The sequence below is a fragment of the Pyrgilauda ruficollis genome, unplaced genomic scaffold, assembly GCF_017590135.1.
Source record: "Pyrgilauda ruficollis isolate IOZ18807 unplaced genomic scaffold, ASM1759013v1 scaffold67, whole genome shotgun sequence".
NCBI lineage: Eukaryota > Metazoa > Chordata > Aves > Passeriformes > Passeridae > Pyrgilauda > Pyrgilauda ruficollis.
In genome coordinates, this window is record NW_024528488.1 from 824,950 (window position 1) to 847,440 (window position 22,491).

The 22,491-nt window shown below is 53.9% G+C and overlaps 1 protein-coding gene across 1 annotated transcript; it reads right to left on the reverse strand.

Annotated features, from left to right (window-relative positions):
• Positions 1 to 1,934: 1,934 nt before the first annotated feature.
• Positions 1,935 to 22,020, reverse strand: ZNF185 (zinc finger protein 185 with LIM domain). Its single transcript, XM_041484607.1, has 28 exons — positions 21,996 to 22,020; positions 21,556 to 21,691; positions 20,884 to 20,943; positions 19,945 to 19,983; positions 19,669 to 19,743; positions 19,407 to 19,475; positions 18,852 to 18,932; positions 17,421 to 17,504; positions 16,532 to 16,570; positions 15,911 to 15,994; positions 15,468 to 15,542; positions 14,684 to 14,764; positions 14,289 to 14,357; positions 13,714 to 13,797; positions 13,469 to 13,513; positions 11,841 to 11,924; positions 11,337 to 11,420; positions 10,040 to 10,132; positions 9,552 to 9,632; positions 8,969 to 9,118; positions 8,339 to 8,446; positions 7,996 to 8,091; positions 6,911 to 6,988; positions 5,561 to 5,629; positions 4,396 to 4,476; positions 3,494 to 3,596; positions 2,830 to 2,928; positions 1,935 to 2,025 (listed from the first exon to the last, which is right to left on the reverse strand). Exons 1-27 carry the CDS (start codon positions 22,018 to 22,020, stop codon positions 2,830 to 2,832), a joined length of 2,172 nt encoding a protein of 723 aa, XP_041340541.1. The 3' UTR covers positions 1,935 to 2,025.
• Between the last annotated feature and the right edge of the window lie 471 nt (positions 22,021 to 22,491).

Here is a 22,491-nt window from a genome sequence, read left to right on the forward strand (position 1 = left end):
CCACACACAGCCTCTGGCACCTCCTGATAAGAAGCGTTTGATGTTTGGCAGTCACCAAGGCCACACGCTATGAGCAGAATCTCGTTTTTGTACCGGTCGGCCTGAACACCACATCCGGCACTGACACTGCTCAAGGTCTGTCCTGGTGTCAGCTGGGCTAGTGTTAATTGTGTCACTCTGTTGTTAATTTTCAGATGCTCTGGAGAAGTTTGGTCTGTGCAGAAGATGGGATTTCCAAAAGCAGAGGTCCCTGTGCCACCATGGGAGCTGCAGTGCCAGGATGGGTTTGCCTCTGCTCAGTCACCACCAGCACATTTCTTACCATTTATTTATTTGATTTCATGTGAAATAATTTGGTCAAGATTGGTCCCCACAAGCAGCAGAATCCCAAGAGAAATAAGATCTTTTTGTTAAAGAAAATGCATTACCTCATCCATCATGTAGGAAAAAAATCTGTGTGCAGGTGACCCTTCTCCACAAATACCAGGAAGATTCACCTCTTTGAATAATTCATTTGTTTTTTATTCGTGGGGTCAGCAATTCTTCAAAGCTCAGACCAATACAAATCATAAAGCATAACATTTTTATAATAGCTGCAGGTTCCTTTTGGGTGATACATGTCTTTAAGGGGAAAAAACCCCTCCTGTCAGGGAGCTGTGCAGAGCCAGAAGGTCCCTTCTCAGCCTCCTTTTCTTCAGGCTGAGCCCCTTTCCCAGCTCCCTCAGCTGCTCTCAAACAAACAAAAATTCACATGGGGGATCAGCGTTCCTTTTTCCCCAGGTAATTACAGGATTTTAGGAGAAGTTTGGTTTTCAGCAATTCTTGGCTGTGAGGATGGGGAAGCCATGGTTGCCCAGAGCAGCTGTGGCTGCCCCTGGATCCCTGGAAGTGTCCAAGGCCAGGCTGGACAGGGCTTGGAGCAGTCTGGGCTCATGGAAGGTGTCCCTGCCCATGAACTTTAAAATAGATTAACTTCTTCCAGACCAAAGCATTCTGGGATTCTATAGTTCTATGATTCCTAATGCTTCCCATGAGGAAACAGTTAGTCTGGACACCTGACTTTTGAAAGGTTTCAGTATTCAGCGTTCCCAACCCCTCAGTTCTGAGATAAGGGTTAAAATGACACAATTCTGATTTTACTGAGTGCAGCATCTGCTGGAAGCTCAATGCTGTTAGTGAGCATTTGGGCTGTGAACAACCTACAGCAATGAGAGGTCTGGGCAAAGCCCTGCTGAGGGGGGAAAGTGGGATTTCAGCTGAGCAGAGCTCTTTGTCAGGAGAGGGAATCGAGATGCCCCTGCTCTGGCACAGGACGCCTGCCCTCAGAGCTGGAGTTAAACCCCAGGGGAAGGACACTGTTATCTCCCCAAGCAGGCAGCAGCCACAAGTGCTGCTGCGGCATCCTCAGGGAAGAGGCAGGAAGGGGAATTAAATCTGACACACAATTAGAATAGAGTTTGCAAGTGCTCCTGGAATCCTGGAGAAAGCAAATGGAAATCAGGCAGAAGCTATTTCTAGGCTGAATTTGGGGTTGAAAGACACAGAAATAGGCTTTCACTAAGGACTAAATTCAAACCCTCCCAAGAATCCAAATTTAGTGTTAAGGCTCCCAGTGTCTGTGTGCCAGCTCGCAGAGCCTGGCTGCACAAGGGAAAGAAATACAAATATTATCAGGACAGACTCGTGACAATTAGCTGGGATAAACCTGAGGAGCTGTGCCTGACTCCCAGCTCCGGGAGCACTCGGAATCTTCATGCAGCTAAAGCCAGGCTGGGGGGCTCAGCACCTCTGGAAAATGTTATCTTCGAGGAGGAGGTTGCCGTATCTCGTTCCCATCACTCTTGCCTGGTGCAGGTGACAGCATCAACCAGCAGGTGCTGAACTCATCCACGGCCACGGGGCAGCGAGAGGAAAAAGAACTTGAGGGAAGCAGGAGCGGGAGTTCTGCAATCTCAGCCAGTCAGGAGCTGCGGTATTCCCAGGCGTGCCGCCGGGCAGGGGCTGCATTCCCAGCTCCGCAGGGCCCTGCAAGCACACAAAGAGCGGCTGAGCACGGGCAGATCCCGCCGGGAATGCGACCTTGGATGTCGGTGGAGCCGGGAGCGTGCGGGGATGGGCACCTCACCAGTCACATCCCATTACCAAGTACGGGGAGCAGCGAGGCAGGAACCCCCTTCCCTGCTCCTCCTCCTCCTCCTGCTCTGTGCCGGGAGGCACCGGGAGCACACGAGGTCTCCCAGCCCCAGAACAGCAGCTCTGGTCGCTGCCATGGCACCTCCTGCTCCTTCCAGATAATCTGACAAAATCAAACCGTGCCCAACCCGCTCCTGTCGATCTGTTGGAATGTACAACCCTACCCGAAGGTTTTCAGCTCGGAGGATCTTTACTAAAGGAGTAGCTGCACCTGCCGCCCAGGAGCTGTGTCCCTGTCAGGGGAGTGTCACAGCTCCAAACCACCCGCAGTCCCTGCACACAGGGGGTCAGCTCAGGACACAGTGAGGAACCTTTAACTGCCTTCCGTGGGGACTCTCCACCTCTGAGGGACATTTCTGTCATCACTCAAGCCAGCCTCTGCCTGTCACCCCCGGGAAGCCACCACAGCCTATTTGTCAACGAGATTCTGGCTCCAACCAACACCCCCGGGACAGCACAAGTGAGTTTCCAGCCAATGCTGCAGCAAGGCCACTGCTTCCCACTGAACACCCCAGCAAGATCCCTGCCTGGTCACCCTGGAAATGTGAGAGGTAAATGCCCTTCACCAGTGAACCCTGAGCTCTCACCCAGCCATCCCCCTGGGAATGCTTTCAGAAAGGGGACCTGGAAACCCACCTAGAAGAGCTTCTCGTAGCACTTGTCACAGTGGACAATGTCCCGGTGGATGAATATTTTATCCAGGAGATCTCCCATTGCTTTGTGGCAAATTCCACACTGCCAAAGGGAAAACAAGGAGGTTGGACAATGGGCAAAACCCCACACAGGAACAGCAGAAGGGAGGGGCAGAGGTCTCTGCATCATTTTATTAAAAGGTGAGGATGCAACCGTTGAGGCTGCACTTTCCTACAACAGCCAAATGTCCCTGCAGGCCTCTTCCTCCCACACTCCCCATCCTTCCTCTTCCCACCTTCCTCACATCCCCACACAACTTCCTTGCAAGCCCTGCAGGGTTTGAGGATTCAGCCACCTCCACTAGAGCACAAAGAGCACAAAGCAGCAAGTCTTCCCCAAGGACAGTGGGGCAAGGACATGAGGGTGTTCTGAGGATGCTGCCAATAATAAAGAATTCTCCTTGTTCTAACATTTGTTCAAGGACCTGAAAACCTTCTGGGGACACCTGTGACTGCCTGACTGTTTTTGTCCCAGTGTGAGGTAAGGATTTGGCACACCCTATGTATGCAAGGATTTGGCACACCCTCTGAAGGCCTGGAGATGGAATTTGCAGGAAGATCCCTGCTCCCAGCCCTGCCATTCCCAGCAGACAGGCACTTGGGCTTACCCTGAAGCAGTACTCGTGGCAGTGGATGTTCAGGTGCTCTATGATGATCTTGGGGCAGTCTCGGATCTCCCGGCTGCAGTAGCTGCACAGGGGCTCGCTGGACCTGGGAAGAACAGGGCAGTGGATGCCTCTGTGATGCTATGGTTCCAGTCCCAGCACTGGTGCCAGGGGTTTATCCCAGCCATCAGCACTGCTGTCCATCAGCAGCCTGCTCCCACAGGTGTAACTGTGTGAGTGACAGAAGAGGGGACTGTGCTGTCCCAGGGGTGCCCCACAGCAGTGGGGCAGGACAGATCTCAGAATACTACAGCTGTGGAATCATGGAATGGTTTGGGTGGGAAGGAACCTTAAAGCACATCCAGTTCCACCCCCTGCCATGGGCAAGGGCACCTTCCACCATCCCAGGGGGCTCCGAGCCCCAGTGTCCAACCTGGCCATGGACACTTCCAGCCACAGCTGCTCTGGGCACCCTGTGCCACGGCCTACCTACCCTCCCAGAGGAGAATTTCCTTCCAATATCCCATCTAACCCTTCCTCAGTCAGTGAGAAGGCATTCCCTTTTGTCCTGTCACTCCAGGGCCTTGGAAATAATGCCTTTCCATTTTTCTTGTGGGCTCTCTTCAGGCCATGGAAGGCCACAATTAGGTTACCATAAGGCTTCTCAGTTCCAGACTGAACAACCCCAATTCTCTCAGCCTTTCTTCACAGGAGAGGTGCTCCATCCCTCTGACCACATTGGTGGCCTGCTCTGCACTCTGACTTGGAGTCCATGTCACTGTATTTCCATTTACTGTGCTGCTGTTCCACAAACACACCCCAGTGTCCTCAAAAAGCAAACCCTTGCAATCATTTCTGATTGAGAATTTGATGAACCTGCCCAAGGCAGCCCTGCCCTGTCCTACCTGTGCAGGGGAGCACTGGACAGGTAACTGTGGTGGCTGTAGCTGCTTCTCTCCAGGTCACTCAAATCCACAAGGCTGCCACTGTGGAAGGAAGGAGGCAAAAATTAGCACTTGGCAGTGATATATGGGAAGAGAATTTTGGATAGAATCGTAATCTAATCTAATGATTTGGAATATCCTGGCTACCTGTTCCTTGGGAGAAGGTCCTCCAAGTGCCTTCCCAGGACACAAAGAGGAACCTTTAAGTACCCCCAGAGAGGACTCTCCAGGCAAAATTCTCCTGGCCTCACAAGGACCCTCATGTTTGCATTTGGCCCCTACAAATAGCAGCTTTTCACTGCTACAACTCCAAATCCTGCACTGTTGTGCAGGAAAAGGCACAGAGCACATCCCTGGTTTCACCCCTCATCCAGCTGAGTGTTGCCTCTCTGCTTGAGTTTCCTGGATATTTGGCTTATCTGTGGCTGCTGACAGCAGCTTTGCTGAGCTCTGGGACAGGCTGGAGATGGAGGGAGTGTAATCAGCTCCCCCAGGGATGACAGCAGAGTGCTGAGGGAGGATAATTCCTACAGGGAGCCTCAAACTGGTGTGAACTGGTGCCACATCACTGTGAGGATGATGTGCATGGGGCCAAATCCTGCTCTTGTCACACTGGGGCCAGTCTGGGGCAGCTTCACTTGAGCAGAACTCAAAGGACTGAAGAATTAAGCTTGAAAATGTACAATTTAACCTTTTTAAACTCATATAATGAAGTTTTTCCGTGAGAGCCCTCACCCTCCACACTCTCCTCATGCATTCCAGTCATTGTTTACAGGTGCACAGTGAAGACTCACAGTGCCAAGCCTGCAGTGTGGTGTTTTCACCCACCTCAGACACCAAGCCACTCCAGGAGGAGCTGGCCTGTCCCCTGGGAGCAGTGGGACACGGGTCCTGCTGTCACCCCCACAAAGGAGGAGAGGGCAGGACTCCACAGAGTAGAACCCGCCCTCCCAGTTAACCCCCCCGGGCTGATCAGCTCCAGCTGCTCCCTCCTGGTGGGATGTGTGAGGCGGCAAAGCCCAGTCCTGGGCTCTGCACGCGTGTGTGACACACGGGTGTGACACCTGGCAGTGACACCTGGCAGTGACACCTGGCAGTGACACCGAGTGTCCCCAGCGCTCCCTACCTGCCGTGGCTTGGCGAAGCTGCAAAGCCGCCAGTGTTCACGTACTCCTTGACAAAGAGGATCCCTCTCCTGGGAAAACGGGAAACATTTGCATGAGAAAAGAGCGGCTGGGGCTCGGGCAGGGACCGTGTGTGTGCCCCCGACACGGAACGCGTGCGGGAGAGGCTCGGAGCGATCGGGTGCCGTTGTTCTGGAATAAATCCTGCCTATCGAGCATTGTTGCTAAATACCAACTCCTCTAATTACCCACCAAAACAAATCGAGTTAATTGGAAAGAATGGGATGGATAATGTAACCCTTTCATCCAGTTATGGGTTTCAGGGATAAGTCTTTCCCAGCTCCCGTCAGGATTAGGCACACAATGAGCACGGGGAGAGCTCCCAGCTCCCCCGTTACCCCGAGCCCTGTTGCACAGCGCTGCTTCCAGGGGCTGCTCTGCCTCTGGAATATCTCCAGTGTTTTCAGCCAATGTGTAAACTGCTGCTGCTTGGCTGGGGACATTTTTACCTCCCTTGCATATTCCTGCCTTTTTCCAATCCCAGCTCCAGAATTCCATGTCCCACCCTGGTGCAGCTCCGTGCAGGCTGAGCCCTGTGCCCTCCACCCTCAGCCTGCAGCCCTGACAGGAATTAATCAGCCTTTTTCCATGGCACATTTCCACTGCTGCCTAAAAGCTGGGATTAATCCTCCCTTCTTACACTAAGACCTGTCATGGTTAAGGAAAGAAACCCCTTTTTTTCCCTTAAACCTGAGCACAGGCTCTTTCTATGTCATGGAATCATTAATGTTGAGAAAGACCTTTAAGATCATCAAATCCAGCCATCAATTAGTGCCACCACCATGGTCACCACCAAACCATGTTCCCAAGTGTCACATCCACACATTTTCTGGACACTTCCACCACCAACCTCAACTTCTCCTGGCCCAGCCTGAGGCCGTTCCCTCTCCTCCTGTCCCTCTTACCTGGGAGCACAGCCTGACCCCACCCCCAGCTGTCCCCTCCTGTCAGGAGTTGTGCAGAGCCAGAAGGACCCCCCTGAACCTCCTTTTCTCCATGCTGAGCCCCTTCCCAGCTCCCTCAGATGCTCCTGGGGCTCCAATCCCCTTCCCCAGCTCCGTTCCCTTCCCTGGACACACTCCAGCCCCGCAGGGTCTGCCTTTCCTGAGGAGCCCAGAACTGACCCCTGGATTCCATGTGGGACCTCAGCAGTGCCCAGCAGGGGGACAATCACTGCCCTGGCCCTGCTGGCCACAGTAGGTGACACCAGCCAGGTGCCAAAGCCGGGATTCCTCACAAGCAGGATGTTCCCACCCTGCAGCGAGGGGACTGCGCCCCCCTCGGTTGTTTACCCGGCAGTGCTGGAGTCAGGCTGGTACCCAGAGCTGTGGTGGGAGCTGCAGAGCCTCTCACTGGAACTGGAGAGGAGCCTGTGGAGAGAGGGAAAAGTCTGTGAGCCATGGCAGGATCCAAACTGGCAGCCAGGAGATCAGCTGCCACTGCTGGGAGGGCAGATGGACAGCACAGCCCTTTGCCAGACCTTGTCATGGACCAAACCAATCCCTTTCTCCTTCTACACCTGCCACAGGACAGAGATCCTGTCCTGGAGAAGGGATCTGGGGAAGGCTCACTTGTAGGGTCATGAGCTGGAAGATCCAATGAGATCTTCCAATGAGGATGGGCTGAGTGAGTGGGAGCCTGACTGGGAGCAGCCAGGGGGAGAAAAGGTACAGGAGGAATTGCAGGAGATGGGAACATTCCCAAGGCAAATGGAACTGTCCCCAACTCAGTAATTTGAAGGAAGAATGCAACAAAACTATGGAAAACAGCTCTGTCCATCCACTCAGCAATGAGACCTGGAATGAGGCTGACCTTTCCTAGAGCCAATCCTCTCAGAGCCTCCCCTTCACCCCCACAACCACTCCTTGTTACAGATCCCTCAGCCTTGCACTGGTAGCTGCATCCATCAGACAGCACATGGATGGGCTGGCACTGCCAGGAGGGACTGCAGGGGGTCCAGGATAATGGTATTCCATACTGGATACCTCCTGCCCCTTCCAACAGCCTTGTTCTGGGAGCAGTTCTGTCATTTAACCATTGGCATTCTAGGGACAGTGGCCCTCTCTCTTTGCTGTGATCTCTGTTTTCCCATAGCAAAGGCCAGTTCCTGGCCAGGAACCAGCTCCCCATTCTCCTGTCCCTCTCTTCTGGCCTCCCACACAGTGAAAAATCTCCAGGGATTTTCTGGATGTATCCCAGACCCTCTGCTAGGCAGCTTTAGCTAGGAATGGTTTAAGAGCTGGTCTGTACCTCTGGATCATGCATCCACTCCCTGGAAACCAATCCTCCCTCTCTCAGCTCTTGGCTTTGCCTGCTGGCTCCTATGTCATAAATTTCTGGGGAATTTCCCTCGGAGCCCTTGTGACTCCCCATTTACCTGGAGCTGTTAGAGTTTAAGCTGTCTATGTAGAACGGCACCCTGTGGCTTCTCTGGGACATGGACATGGTGGGATCTCTGGGAAGGGAGTCGTGGCTGGGAAGAGGAAGTGGAACAGTCTCAGGCTCTGAGTTTGGCCACCTGAGGGATCCTCACACAGGAAGGGAATCTCGGATGGAATCTCCCTGCTGGGCACTGACCCCTCCCACTCCACAGCCAGGGCACACCCAACACATGCACACCCAGGCAGTTAGCAGATGGATCAGGACACCGGGACGCTGAGTGAGTGTGGCAGTGGGGAGTTTCTTGCCTGGGGAAGCTGGGATCCCAGCCCTGGACTCACCGTGCTGCAGGGGGGTTGAAGTCCCCGTGCCCCCTGGCACTGTCATACCAGCTGCTCCTGGGGCTGCTGCTCCCAGAATAAACGCTCCCTTTGGGATCTGGGCTGGGCCTGCTGGGGGGACACAAAGCAGGAATCTGTGGAGTCCCCACGCTGGGCTCACAGTCACTGCCTGGTTCTGGCACTGCCAAACCCTGGCACAGTGTGCAATCCGTGTCCCTGAAAGCGTCCAGAAAATGTGTGGATGTGGAACTTGAGGCTGTGGCTTGGTGGTGACCATGTGACACAGCTGATGATCACAGAGGCCTTTTCCAACCATGAGGACTCCATGATTCCGTGGTTCCATCATGCACTCCCCCATGCTCTGTCTGTTTCCCCTGTGCCAGGTCTGTGCTCCACAGGGGCAGCAGGCTCCAAACCCAACACCTGAGCCAAGCCAAAGCATTTCCAAACATATTGCCTGGAGAAGCTGTGGCTGCCCCATTCTTGGAAGTGTCCAAGGCCAGGCTGGATGGGGCTTGGAGTAGCCTGGGACAGTTGAAAGTATCCCATGCCAGCAGCTTTCCCTGTCTCTGCATCCTAAACCCTTCACCCCCAAATCCTCATGCCCAAACCCCATCCCCAAATCCTCACCTGCTGATGCTGAACAGCTGACTGTCCACGTAGCCTGGAATCCTGTGGCTGGGCACAGAGCCTCCCAAGGATTGGCGTTCCTGGAACAGAGGCATGGGGGGCTGGGGCTCGTAGGCACTGCGAACACTCTCCTGGGAGCTGAAGTCAGACCTGCTAAAGAATTAAAACCAGTTTGACCATAAAGCCAAGAGGTGTCTTTGCTCTGAGCAGCTTTCATGAGTGTTTAGAGTCTGCTGAGGGTAGATCCTGCCACTTCCTACAGGGAACAGGGAAAAATGGGGCACCATGGTGTTAATAGAATCACAGGATCAGGTCCAGAGGGGCTCCAGGCCTCAGAGCAGCTCTGTGGCCTCCTCTGGACTCTCTCCAGAAGCTCCAGGTCCTTCTGATGCTGAAATACAACAATTCCTGTGGGAGATCCCTGCAGGGCTGTGCTCCTTCCAGGGCGAAAGGTAGCACTAGCAGAGCCTGTATTTGTTCCTGAATTCTCTAGACCAGGAAATGAGCATTTGGATGCCTTGGGACAGGCCAGGAAGGAGACCTGGAAGTATGTGAGGGATGTCCTCGTGCCCCGGCTCCGCACCTGTCCCGGCGTGGCTCAGACTCGTTTGCATGTGGAATCTCTGGAGCTGGGATGCTGCTTCCTCCAGGAACAGAGCTGGACCTGCCAAGACATGAGATCTGTATGGTTTGTGGAAGCTCTCTGAGCACAGAATTCCTGTGGGATGGAGATGTAGCCTCTGGAGAATCTCCTGCCTCAAGGAAAAAAAAAAAAAAAAAAAGTGCAATATCCCTGCATGGAAATGTACCAGAGAGAATCATGGAATCACAGAACTGTTTAGGTTGGAAAAGCCCTCTAAAATCATCAAATGCAACCACCCAGCACTAAACCAAGTCCTCAAATAACCCAAAGTGATGGGAAAAAAACAGATAGAAAATCCAGACCTCTTAAGAAGCAGGGCTGAAAGGAAGGACCCCAACCACAGCACCTTTAGTCCCTCCTCCAGAGCCCCCTGCAGCAAATTCCCCACATCCTTCCACCAGGAAAAGCAGTCCCATTATCACTCTTGCCTTCTTGCAGTGCTTTCCTCACTCTGAACACAGGATGACATTCCCAAGTCCCTGTCCCTGCTCCCAGCAGTGTCCTGGGAGCGAAGCTCTGACCTGGGGAGAAGAACACTCTGCTCACCCTCTGACTCCAAGGTGTTCTCACTGACACACCTGGGAGGGTGCCCAGTTTAACCAAGAGCCTCAATTCTTCCAGTTTAGGTGGAAAATATGGACAAAAGAAAGGAAATCAGTCCATAAAGTCCTCCCATGTGGACACCCAGCCCTGATTGGGGAAGTTCAAAACCAGACCCAGCAATACTATGGAGCTCAATACCAAATTTGATTGCTTATTGTCTCTCCCTAGACACCCTTTGCTCCCAAATCTAAAGTCTAGGAAGCAACTCCTGGCAGCCCAGCTGGACAGGGTTTGATGGCTCCAGCTAAGGAGGATCTTTTCTCCCAGGTTTTCCCATAAAACCATGGTAAAAGGTTCATCCACTAGAAGCAGCACTAGAATCAGGCACAAGAAGGCCCCAAGTTGCACTAGAGGAGGTTTAGGTTGGATATTGAGAAAAATTTATTCATGGAAAGGGTTGTCCTTTCCATTTCTTCATGGAAACGTTCAGGAAATGTGTGGGTGTGGCACTTGAGGACATGGGTTAGTGCTGAATGTGGTGATGCTGCTGGCTGATGCTTGGACTTGGTCCAAGAGGTCTTTTCCAACCTTAACAATTCCATGATTCTATGAAAAGGAGAACCTGGGAGAATATTTATCAGCAGGAGGGAAGATGCCCAAGGAATGACCCCTCATCCCACAGAAGGCAGGGGGAATATCCCATTCCTTACCCAGCCCTGCTGGGCTCAGTGGGATCCTTCAGCCTGGGGGGCTCTGGGGGGCTGTCATGGCCAGGAGCTCCTTGACCCCTCTCAGTGAGGCTGGCTGAGTCCAGAAATCTAAACCAGAGATCCAGGATTGGGAAAATCCATGCTGGGATGGGCAGAAACCCATTCCCTGGAGAGGAGCAGGCCAGGAGCAGGAGCCAGTTTGTCCAGAGCCATTCCAAATGTCCCAGATCACCAACCCCAAACATCCCGGATCATCAACCCCAGACATCCCGGATCACCATCCCCAGACATCCCAGATCTCCAACCCCAGACATCCCGGATCTCCAACCCCAGACATCCCGGATCTCCAACCCCAGACATCCCAGGTCACCAACCCCAGACATCCCAGGTCACCAACCCCAGACATCCCAGATCACAGTACCCAGACATCCCAGATCACCAACCCCAGACACCCCAGTCCCCCAGTCCTCACCTTGTCTCATCCCAGTAGGGCTGGTGGTGGGATGGGCCCTCAGGGTTCGTGGAGCTGCTCCTCTCCTCATAGCCCAGGGCAGAGCTGGAAACCACAGCAACATCCATCACATCCCTAAAAACTGGCACCTGGATCCTGGCACTGCTCTGCTCACCAGGCCAGCCTTGTGCCAGCCTGCACTGGACTTTCCTCTAGGACAGCCCATGTCCCTCTTCTCCAGCTGCTCCCAGCTCCCTGCTGCTGCTCCAGCATCCCTGGATTATCAGGGAATTGAAAGGAAGTGACTGAACCCCACTGAGGGCACAGGAGGAGGAAAAATCTGGAGTGCTGCTCTTAAAGGAGATGGAGGGGGATAAACACAAAGCTCTTGGTTTATTTAAACCTCAGTTGTTTCCATCCTTGAGAAAAAAGCAGGTGAAGGAGCCTCTTTCTGTGCCTGCCCATTCAGGTTTCCCTTTATCCTCAGAATTGTTCCTACACCCACTAAACTCACCCTACTCTTACCTGTTAAAGGAATATTCTGTGTCCTCGATGTGCACAGGGGCTCTCTCAGTGGAATGAAAGGGGACATCGGACTGCAAGGGTGACCTGGCAAAAAACCAGGGAATTTAGAGCTTCCAAAACTTTCCAGGGGATTTGTATGGAACAGCAACACAGCACTTTGTAGCCCAGGAAACAGGAAAGAATTGTCTCAGAGAACTGATTTTCCCTCAGAAAAACCCATTTGCCATCCTATCCAAGAGGAGTAGAGGCTGGTGGTGGAACTAAGGCAGTTACTGGGATTAAATTCCCACACATCTCTGTACAGGAATTTGCTGTCCTGTCCCAGGATGGAGCACCTGGACAAAGCACAATAGGAGTGACTTTGGGGAAGACATTCCTACATCACCAGCAGCAGCTCCAGGCTGTGGGATCCTCCCCACCTCAGCTCAGGGGGATGAATTCATGTCATAGAATCCAGAAATCATGGAAAGATTTGGGTTGGAAGGACCTTAAAGCCCATCCAGTGCCACCTCCTGCCATGGGCAAGGACACCTTCCACTCTCCCAGGGTGCTCCAAGTCCCATCCAACCTGGCACTGAAACCTGCTCACCTCATTGCCTTTGTTGGGCCAATACAGGGAAACGAATCCCAGAATAATGGACAAAGGAGGGAAGCAATTCCAGGGAGATGAGTGCTGCCAACAGCAGCAATTCCTCCCTGACCATGTACCCCTGGCAATGTCAGGGGAGCAAAGGCTCAAAAATCCTGTGGGATGGAGGCACTAAAGGCACTGGTAAAACTGCTGGATCTGCTCCCAGAATCCCAGGGGCTGGCAAACCCCTCCGGGATCATCGAGTCCAACTTGTGCCCCATCCCCACGTTGTCCCCAGCCCAGAGTACTGAGTGCCACCTCCAGTCCTTCCCTGGACACCTCCAGGGATGGGAACTCCAGACCTCCCTGGGCAGCCCCTTCCAATGCCTGACAACCCTTTCCATGAAGAAATTCCTCCTGAATTCCCAGGCTGCTTCTCTGGGAAGAAGTTGTGTAACAGTGAACAGAAAGATGCTGCTCCCACTGTTTACCCACACAGGATTTTCCTTTTCCAGTTGCTTTGTTGCCCAGTTTGGATTCTAATCCCAGCCCTACTCCAGACAAGTTGCTTATTCCCAGCCTAGCTCCCTCTGGAAGCAGAGGGTGCCAGCCCCAGGCCCTGTGCAGGGTCACACCTGGTGTCCCCTTGGGAGGGCTCGGAGGGACGGAGCAGCTTCTCCGGAGCATCCTCAGGTGTGTGCCAGGAACCAGAGCTGGACCTGTGAGAGAAGGGGGTTGGTCCCAGCAGGAAGCTCAGCAAGAGGAGAACACCAAGAAGTAAAAATATCCACCATGAGGTTCTCCTGGCTCCAGTGGAATATCTTTCCCCCCCTCCTGCTGAGCCATGGCTATTTCCTGAAGGGCTGAGCCCCAGATCCAACCCACTCATCCTCTTGTGAGGAAAGCAGCTGGAAGAGCCCAGGCCTTTTGAGCTACTGGGTCAGGCCCACCCTCCTCTGCAAGGGCTGCTCCCAGAGCTCATCCATAGAGCAGTCCCAGGTCAGGAGAACTTACCCCCACTCTAAAATGAAGGAGAAAAAGGGAATTTTCCACTTACTCTGGTGGGTAAAACTCATTCTTGGCTTCAGTGTGCTCAGAAAAACTGGAAAAGAGAGACACAACTTGAGGAATGTTCTACAGTGACTTTCCCCTGCATTTCGTAGAGCAGAGAGCAGTTCTACAAAGCCCATATGGAATCTGTTTTTCCATCAGTAAATATCCATTCCAATATTGCAGCCAGCTCCAGAACAGCAGTTTATGGATTGTGCAGTGCCCAAGTCAGGAATCCCACAGTGACTCTACCTTCCATTCGTAGAAGCCCTGGTGGCTCTGGGGGCCCCTTCATCCCATGGGAACCTCTCAGGCTTTTCCTTCAGAGCTTTGTCACTGGACAAAAAGGAAAATTCCAGTGAAAATGGGACTTGTCAGCATTTGTAGTGTATCATCCTAGAAAAATCTGCTGATATTTGGTTGGGGAACAAAATGGGGTTAAATCTCTCCATGAGGATGGGCAGGGCTGCATTCCTGAGCCCAGTGGGTCTGACTGCAGATCATGGAACCATGGCCCAAGACCAGCAGGAGCCAGCAGGCAGCAAGAGCCAGCACAGTCCTCGGAGGTGGGACAGCTCCAGGGAATGGCAGCAGGAGGCAAAGGGAGCAGCAAAATAAAGGGAAATTCAGGGAGTGGAGTGTTCAGGGAGGAGAATCCCAGAGCAGTGAGGGAAGGGAGGAGATCTCTGCCAGGCTGCAGCTTTGCCAGCAGATGCTGCTCTTGGAGAGCAGCCCAGCCCGGGCTGGGGGACACCAGGAGCAGGGAGCTGCTGCTCCCAAGCAAATCCAGGGTCAGCAGCACAGAGCAGCCCCTGCCCATTCCTTACCCATCTCCACCCTGGGACACCGTTTCCAAGGAGAATTTCTCATGCAGGGCCTGTTTGTCCTCACCATTCCTGCAGGGAAAACAGCAGAAGCATGAGGTGAGGGAGGGGGTGAGGAGCCACAGGAGCTGCACAGAAAGGGCTGCAGGTCTGGATTCCGATTCTCAGCACAGAGCTGGGCAACGTTCAAACTGTGGCAGGCCCTGGCTTCCATCTGGGAATGTTTCCTCCCAGATTCTTCTGCCCCTTCCCTGGAATTCCCTGGGTGGTGTTTGCTGTTCTGTGCCGCTCTGTGTCTTGGAGGATTTTGTGTCTCCAGAGAATCCCCCCAGGCAGAGCTGAATTCTCCATCCTGCCCTCAGGGGATCCTGAAGCTGCTCCAGGGCCTCCAGACCCACCTGATTTCAGCAGAAGTGGAGATTTTCCCTGAAGTGTCACTCAGGGATGGGGATGTTTGGCTCCTGCTGCCTGGTTTGGGGCTGCAAGAGAGGACAAAGGACAAAATTGTAATTCCTGGTCAAACCAGCTCCAGCTGCAGCAAATCTACCCTGCACTGGAGTGTTCCTTATGGGAATGAAGAAAATGGGAATGAATCATCACTCTTCTCAATCCATTTGCTAGCAAAGTCATCTTCTCAGAAGCAATTTTAAATGAAAAGCACTGATTTTGTCAGGAATTTCCACTTTCTACAGTGGCACACCAGTAAAAGCACCAGGACAAGCAGCCAAAGTGCTGTTTGCAGTGAGAACTATTCCACCTTTTTTATACACCAGGCACGGATTCAGTCAAAAACCTTGGAAAACAAATAAAAATTATTCCCTTATACCTGTTTGGCAAGAAAGGGTTCAGCTGGATGGGGCCTGGAGCAACCTGGGACAGTGGAAGGTGTCCCTGCCCACAGGGGTGGGACTGGATGGGCTTTAAAGTCCTTCCAACCCAAACCAGTCAGGATCTACATTTGGGTTTTTTCCTTTTGGGTTTTGAGCCCTTCTATCAGAATATTGCCAGATCCTGACATGGGTTTCAGCCATAAAATCTTTATTAAGAGCTGTCTGCATCCAGAAAAGGCTTCCCATGGAAAGATGGATTTGGTTCCTCCCCTTTCCCAGAGTGGTGCCCACAGAGGTCTCTGACCTTCAGCCCAAACTGTCCCACCCATCCTGGCTGTGCTGGAACTCCTACCTGGAGGGAGAGGCTGCTGCTGCCTTTGGCTCATCCCAGGAAGACCCAGGGCTGTTTTTTCTTAGCCCATTAGCACTGAAAAAAAAAAAAAAAAAAAGAGAACAAATCAACAAATCAACAAAACATTAGCCCAGGTGATTTTTAGGAGCTTCTCCCATGGGAGCACAAATGCTGCCTTGTGCCCACTGCTCCTGTGCTGCCTCCTGAGCAGTGTCCCTGTGCTCTGTGGCACTGCTGTCACTCACATCTGCCTTTCTGCTTGCATTTAGAAACTGATTTTTCCCATTTATCCCAGCTGGAGCTGTTTCTATCTCCAGTGTTTCCTGGGAGGTCTCCTCTGCAAACTCTCCACATCTGGTTGTGTTTGGACAGCTGATAAAAGCAGCTATCCCCAGAGCTGGCAAAGCCCTGGAATCAGACATCCCACCCTGAGGAATGAGTACCTGCTGCTCTCCGGAGCAAACCTGGATGAACCTGGCACGGTCAGACTCCTCCTCTGCTGTCCTTCCTCCTCTTCTATCTCAATTCTTTCCACGGGAGAAAGAGACAAATGCCACATCATTTCCTCTTTTCTGTAGCTTTCCAGTGAGCTTATCCCTGGGTTCCCCCAGCCATGATTTCCCTGTTTCCTGAGCAGGTTATTCCTGCTGCTCCCTGTGCTCCTGCTGAGCATCCCAAAGGGCAGAATGCAGCCAAGTCAGTGGGATTTTTCCACACAGCATCAGCTGAGTTCTTAGGTTCCAGAGGGAGCCCTGGGCATGTTTCTCTGTCCCACAGACAGCTCTAGGAGGGAGATGCCTGAGGAGCATTCTCCTGGCTGGCTGGAGCAGCTTCCCAGGAAACAGGAAGGCTGTGGCTGAGTCTCCCCAGTTTCAGGCTGTCCATAACCCAAAGCACCATGCATTCCTGGTTTTTACAACAGCTTCTCCCAAAAAACCAGCAGGATCCAACCCCCAGAATCCTTTTTCAAGGAATTGTTCTTCCTCTGCTGTGAAACTCCTGGGATCTGCTATCCCAGCTTGGTACATGCACGCAGCCCCAGCTCCCCGAGGTCCAGCACCTACCTCTTGGCAAACAGGGGTGGGAATTCCTGTGTTGGGCTGCTGTGGAGGAAGGATTAAGGAGCAATTAAAGGACTGGAGGGACAGTCCCTGAGCAGGGGCAGAGCCCCCCCCAGACCCTGCCCCAGGTGTGCAAGGTCCTGTCACCCCTCTAGGCAGAACTGGCCCCAACCAGGGGTGTCACACCAATGACACAATACAACAAAACTGCAGAGAGCAGCTGAAGGACTGAGGCTGAACATGGAACTCTTGATCGCTTTAGGGAATTAGGGCCTCCCATGGATTTTCTTTTCTGGAAGTTTCATCCCTCTCAATAACGAATACTTGGAGGATTTCCCAGTTCTGCAGAATCCTGCAGATACCATGGAATCCTGCAGATACCATGGAAAGGTTTGGACTGGAAGAACCTTCAAGATTTTCCAGCTCCACCCCCTGCCATGGCAGGGACACTTTCCCCTGTCCCAGGCTGCTCCCAGCCCCAGTGTCCAGCCTGGCCTTGGGCACTGCCAGGATCCAGGGGGAGCCACAGCTGCTCTGGGCACCCTGTGCCAGGGCCTGCCCACCCTCCCAGGGAACAATTCCTAATTCCCAATATCCCATCCTACCCTGTCCTCTGGCAGTGGGAGCCACTCCCTGTGTCCTGTCCCTCCATGCCTTGTCCCCAGTCCCTCTCCAGCTCTCCTGGAGCCCTTTTAGGCACTGGAAACGGCTCTGAGCTCTCCTTGCAGCCTTCCTTTCTCTAGACAAACATTCCCAGCTCTTTCCTTGTAGGGAAGGAGCTCCAGCCCTTGGAGCCCTGGTGGCCTGGCCTTGGCTGCTGTGTTGGAGACTCCCTTCAGCTCCAGCTGCCCGTCCCTGGCTCCTGTCCCGCTCCCAGCCTCTGGACACTCACCCGTTGCTCTTCTTGGCTGCGGACAGGACGTAGGCGCGCTCGCGGCCGGCCGAGCGCCGCAGGACGCTGTTGGCAGCCTCCGTCCTAGAGAGGGGAGAGAGCGAGGGAGGGGCTCACAGCCTGCTCATCCTGGTGCTCCCGGCTGGCTGGAGCCTTGGACGGGCAGGGAACAACCCACTGCAGGCTGGGCTAACCCTCAATGAGCTCCTGCGCTCTGGGGAGCAGATTTCATGGAATTGTGGAATGGTTAAGGTTGGAACAGGCCTTTAAAATCATCCAGTCCAACCATCAGCCAGCAGCACCACCATGGTCATCATAACCCATGTCCTCAAGTGCCACAGCCACAGGCTTTTTGAACACTTCCAGGGATGGGGACTCCTCCACCACTGCCCAGGGCAGCTGTGCCAAGCCTGGACTATCCATTGCAGACCTGGACTGTTGCAATATTGGATTCCATGGACAGAAAAATGGGACATGGGTTCTGTGGCTGACACTCCACGAAGTGTCTGCACTGACCTGGGTACTACCACGTGTCCCAAAGGAGAAGGGATCACTTCCAGGGATCCAGGGGCAGCCACAGCTGCTCTGGGCACCCTGTGCCAGGGCCTGCCCACCCTCCCAGGGAACAATTTCATCCCAATATCCCATCTATCCCTGCCTTCTGGTAGTGGGAAGTCAGAAATTCCCTGTGTCCTGTCCCTCCATCCCTTATCCAAAGTCCTTCTCCAGCTCTTTAGTGATTGGACCCCAGGGGACAATGACCAAGTTTTCCTTTGTACAAGACTTGTGGCTGAGGAAAAGGGGCCTCAGAAACTCCATCAAAGGCAACAAGGTTGAAGCCAGAGAGACCAGACCTGTTCCTGTCCTGTGCCCCATCCCTGGAAGTGTCCAAGGCCAGGCTGGACACTGGGGCTTGGAGCAGCCTGGGACAGTGGAAAGTGCCCTGCCCATGGCAGGGGTGTCACTGGATGAGCTTTGAGGTCTCCTCCACCCAAACCACCCCGGGATGATTCTCTCATCTTATTCCTGGTAGGAGAAGGACAGTCCAGCCTGGAGCTGGCCACGGGTGCCAGTCCTGGAGCGATCCCAGCTCTGGGGCGCACCCGCAGTGGGGGGAGCTGGGCTCCTCCCTCCTGCCTGTTTGTGCATCTCCATGTTCCCCATGGACACCACGCAGCCCACGGATCCCACAGTCTTTCCCAGCTGCCTGGGTAACTGGGCCGTGCTGTCAGGCTGCATCACGTCAGCATTTTAATTCCGTTTTGTTGGGAGCGCGGTGGCCCGTGGGCAGACGGGGCTCGGAGCAGGGAGAGCTGTGATTATCCTTGGATTGCACCCAGGCTGAGCCATGCCTGGGTCCACCAACCCCCCAGGATGGAACAGAACTTGTCACTGTCCCTGCAGGAGCACGGAGGAACCTCCAGGCCTCACCTCTTCTTATGCTCATCTGGAGAAAAAGGCACATCCTCCTCCTCCCCATCCACGGATTTCTGCCGGACGTTGTACGGAGCTCTGGGGAGGGAGGGAAGAGAGAGCCAGGGTCAGGGAATTGCTGCTGTGGCTGGGGCAGAGGCAGCAAGAGCCAAACAGAAATGAATCCAAGGGATTGGTTCAGACCCTGGAAGACACCTGTGTTTTCCATAGTGGTGCACATGTCCCTGAAGGACTTTTTTCCTTAGTCCAGAGGCCCCATCCCCATTTCAGATCAGAGCCATGCTCTGGGACACAAAAAAGCAGGGCAGGAAATGCCCTGCCTTTCTCCAGGCTTCAGGAAAGCTCCAAACCCAGTTCCCAGGCTGCATCCTCTATTCCTGCCTGGTGATGAAATCCCCTCCATACAAAGGCCGGTGTCAGTTCAAGGAGCATCTCCTGGCCCTGGGAGGTGGCCCTGGGAACCACTGGAGTTTCCAGTGGAAGCTCTGGCAGCTCCAGGGGCATTCCCAGGGCTCACAGGGACAGGAGGAGCTGCTCCCTTTGCCCACTCACAGTTTCTTGTAGTCCTCTGTGGTCATCCTGTATCCGGAGGGGGAGCGGCTCTGTCCCTTCAGGGAAGTGCTGGGGGAAAACAAACCATGCCTGGGAATGTGACCTTCCCAGCCCTCCCCACCTCCTTCCCCAGGGCAGCTCCACAGGGAGGGGGACAACAACATAGCCCCCAATATCCCCACTCTGATTGCAAGGAATGCTGCCCAATTGAAAGGCAGCATTTGCCTTCTTTTCAGGAGGGGACAGGGGGACACCCTCGTACTTTTTCTGTGCTTGGCTGGAAGGTGAAGGATCCGGCACGGACGAGCTTTTATCGATGGTCCTGGTGAACACACCCCTGGGGAGGGAAGGGACATCTTAAACTTTTGGCTGGAAAATGTTTGGAGCCAAGTTCAAACCAGTGGTGAAACAACAAGACTGGCTCCTGACCCTGAGCACTGGGATGTCCCCAGCTGATGGAACCCAGGAGGGAACATTTTCTGCTCCTGATCCAGTTCTCCTCCCCCTGCAGTCCAGATCTCTCCCATTCCATACCCACCTGATGAGGTATCCAGGCTGAGGCTTGGAGGCAGAGGACCTGTGCAAAGAACAGACATCAGGGAGTAAAAAACATGGGGAAAAAGCAGCACCAGGATTGAAGGGGAATGTCCACATGGATGTCAAAGCAAAAATCCAGCTAAGCAGGCCTGGAGGGATCCCACAGCTGGATTGACTCTAGAGGGATGTTTTCAAATGAATAATCATCAGAACGGGCTCTATAAAGGTTTTTTTTTTTTTATATATATAGGGAAAGTGTATTTTAAAGTGAGCCAATTAATATTAGCCATGGTGGCAGTGTTCTCTGACCCAGGTTGGTGGCACAGGAGGGGGAAATCACACATGATGCAGATCCTGATTATTTTATCACTGGAGAGCAACAGCTGCACTCCAACTCGTTCAGGTGCATTCCCAGGAGGCAGCACAGCATGGCTCCCCTGGAGAGCACCAGGAGTGGGGAGAGCTGCCACAGGAAAGGGAAGCAGGGAAGTGCCCAGGGGAGAGGACAGAGCTCTCACACAGGGCCAGGCCCTTCCCAAGAGTTTGGTGTTTCAGGATATTCCTCCAAGCTCCTGAGCTCCTGGAGACCCCTCGAGCTCTGAACCAACCTCAGCCCTACCCAGGGCTCCCCCTGCCCTGAGGAGCCCCTGCCTGGAGCACCAAGGGGTTGCACCAGCACAGCAGCTGATGTTCCAGCCCAGCCTTGTGGCATCAGTGGCTCAAAGGCTCCCTCCCTCTGAATTAGTCATCCCTGCATCCTGCTGGACCTCTCAGGAGCCAGTCTCTGCTCTCTCCAAGGTGAGACACCCCTGTGAGCAGGGCTGTGCCCAGAGCTGTGCTGGCAGCAGGAGGTGAGGGGGGCACACAGTGAGGTGAGGGCTTGCACCGACCCCAGCAGACAGCAGAGCAGGGAAGGAGTGGGATGGGCCCCTGGAATTACCTGTCCTGCTGGGGAGCAGCAGGTTTGGGGGCTGGGGGTCTTCCACCAGCCTGTCCAGACCTGAGGGAACAGCAAACACAAGGATGTGGTTAACTGGTTGCTGAACATGGGTTTGGAGAGAGAGGAAGAGAAGAGGGATTTGGAATTGAGTCTGTTCCCAAGTAAAGAGGAGCTGGAGCAGACTGGTGTTCCCTGGCACAGGGCACTGTGTGACATCCAGGGAACTGTTTGATCTCCTGCCTCTTCCATCCTAAACTCCCTCCAGGCCTGCCCTGAGTTTGTCACTCTGAGATGCTGAAGAACAATCTGGCTTCACAAAGCTTTGGAGCTCTCCTGAGCCTCCCAATCTGTCTGGGCTGCTGAATTCCAGCTCCAGCACAAGACATTTGTCCGAGCTTCTGCCCAGCCTGCATTTATCAGAAACAAACAGGAGCAGCAATTCCTTTGGCAGTGTCACTGCCTGGCACCACGGGCACCCCAAAACCTGTCACAGCACATCTTGTGCAGCTGGAGACCGGGGTGCATGGAGAGCCCAGAGCTCCAGGAGTGTTTGGACACTGCCCTTGGACACAGGGTGGGATCACTGTGGGGTCTGCAGGGCCGGGGGGTGGATCAGTGATGCAGCTCAGGGAATTCTGACGGGGAAAGGGAAGGAGAAGGAGATGTTCTTACAGGGGGCTGCTCTTCTCTTCGTCAGAGTCAGAGTTGTGGTGCTGGATCCAGCTCTTGTCCCCCCGCAGGGTGGTGCGAACCTTCATCTGCCGGATGATCCTGCGGCGATCCTCGTCTGTGGACGGGATCAGCCCTCCTGGGAGAGCAGGGAGAGGGAGGGAAGCACTCACAGGACCCCGGGGCACATGGGGTCCATCCCAGCACCGAGCCACTCCTCTCTGTCAGAGCTTCCAGCGCTGGGTGAGACTTTCCCAGCTCTGATGGAAGATGGAGACGTGGCCATCCAGACCTCGGGATCAGCATCCCGCTGGATCACAGAGGTTTGTACAGGGTTTCACACCTCACTGAAACACCTCCCTGTGGCCTGTCCCAGCAGGGACATTCCAGCAGCTCCAGCTGGGCAGGGGAAACAGAGGAAAACTGGGAGAGGAAGGAATTACCTTTAGTGACACCCAGGGACATCATGGTCTCAGCAGCACCTTCCCCTCCTGCCGCTGCTCACAGCCAACAAGCCCCTGGAAGAAGTGAAAAAGGGGATAAGCAAAATATCAGCTGTGGTATAAAAACCTGACAGGCATGGGGAGAGGAGAGCACAGCCACAGAGCCACAGCAGTGGTGGCACAGCCAGAGGATGGGGGAGCTCTGGCCTTGCACCAGAGCTGGGATTCCTCCCCATCCATGAACCTGCAGCATCAAGGACAGGGAAAATCAAATCCAGCCATGCCAGAGGTGTTTTTCCAGATCTGGGAGGAAAGTGGTGGAGGAGACCTTGCAAAAGTGCCCAGAGGCACTCAGCTGGGTCAGTCCTTCTGGAGTCCACAGAACGCCCAGGACCCTGGAGTACCCTTGGGATTTCTGTCAGAGTGGATGAGAAGGACCCAGGCTAATTCAGCACCTGGCTGTGTTTGTCAGAAATGGTTCTGTTCTGTTTGCACT

Bases quoted from the DNA above. Each gene is read 5' to 3' on its own strand.
- ZNF185 (XM_041484607.1), bottom strand. From the start codon at position 22,020: ATGATGTCCCTGGGTGTCACTAAAG. The intron at 11,421-11,840 runs GTAAGAGTAGGG...TGTGGTTTCCAG, and splicing joins ACAGAATATTCCTTTAACAG to CTCTGCCCTGGGCTATGAGG. The intron at 10,133-11,336 runs GTGAGGACTGGG...TCTTCTCCCCAG, and splicing joins CCCTACTGGGATGAGACAAG to GTCAGAGCTTCGCTCCCAGG.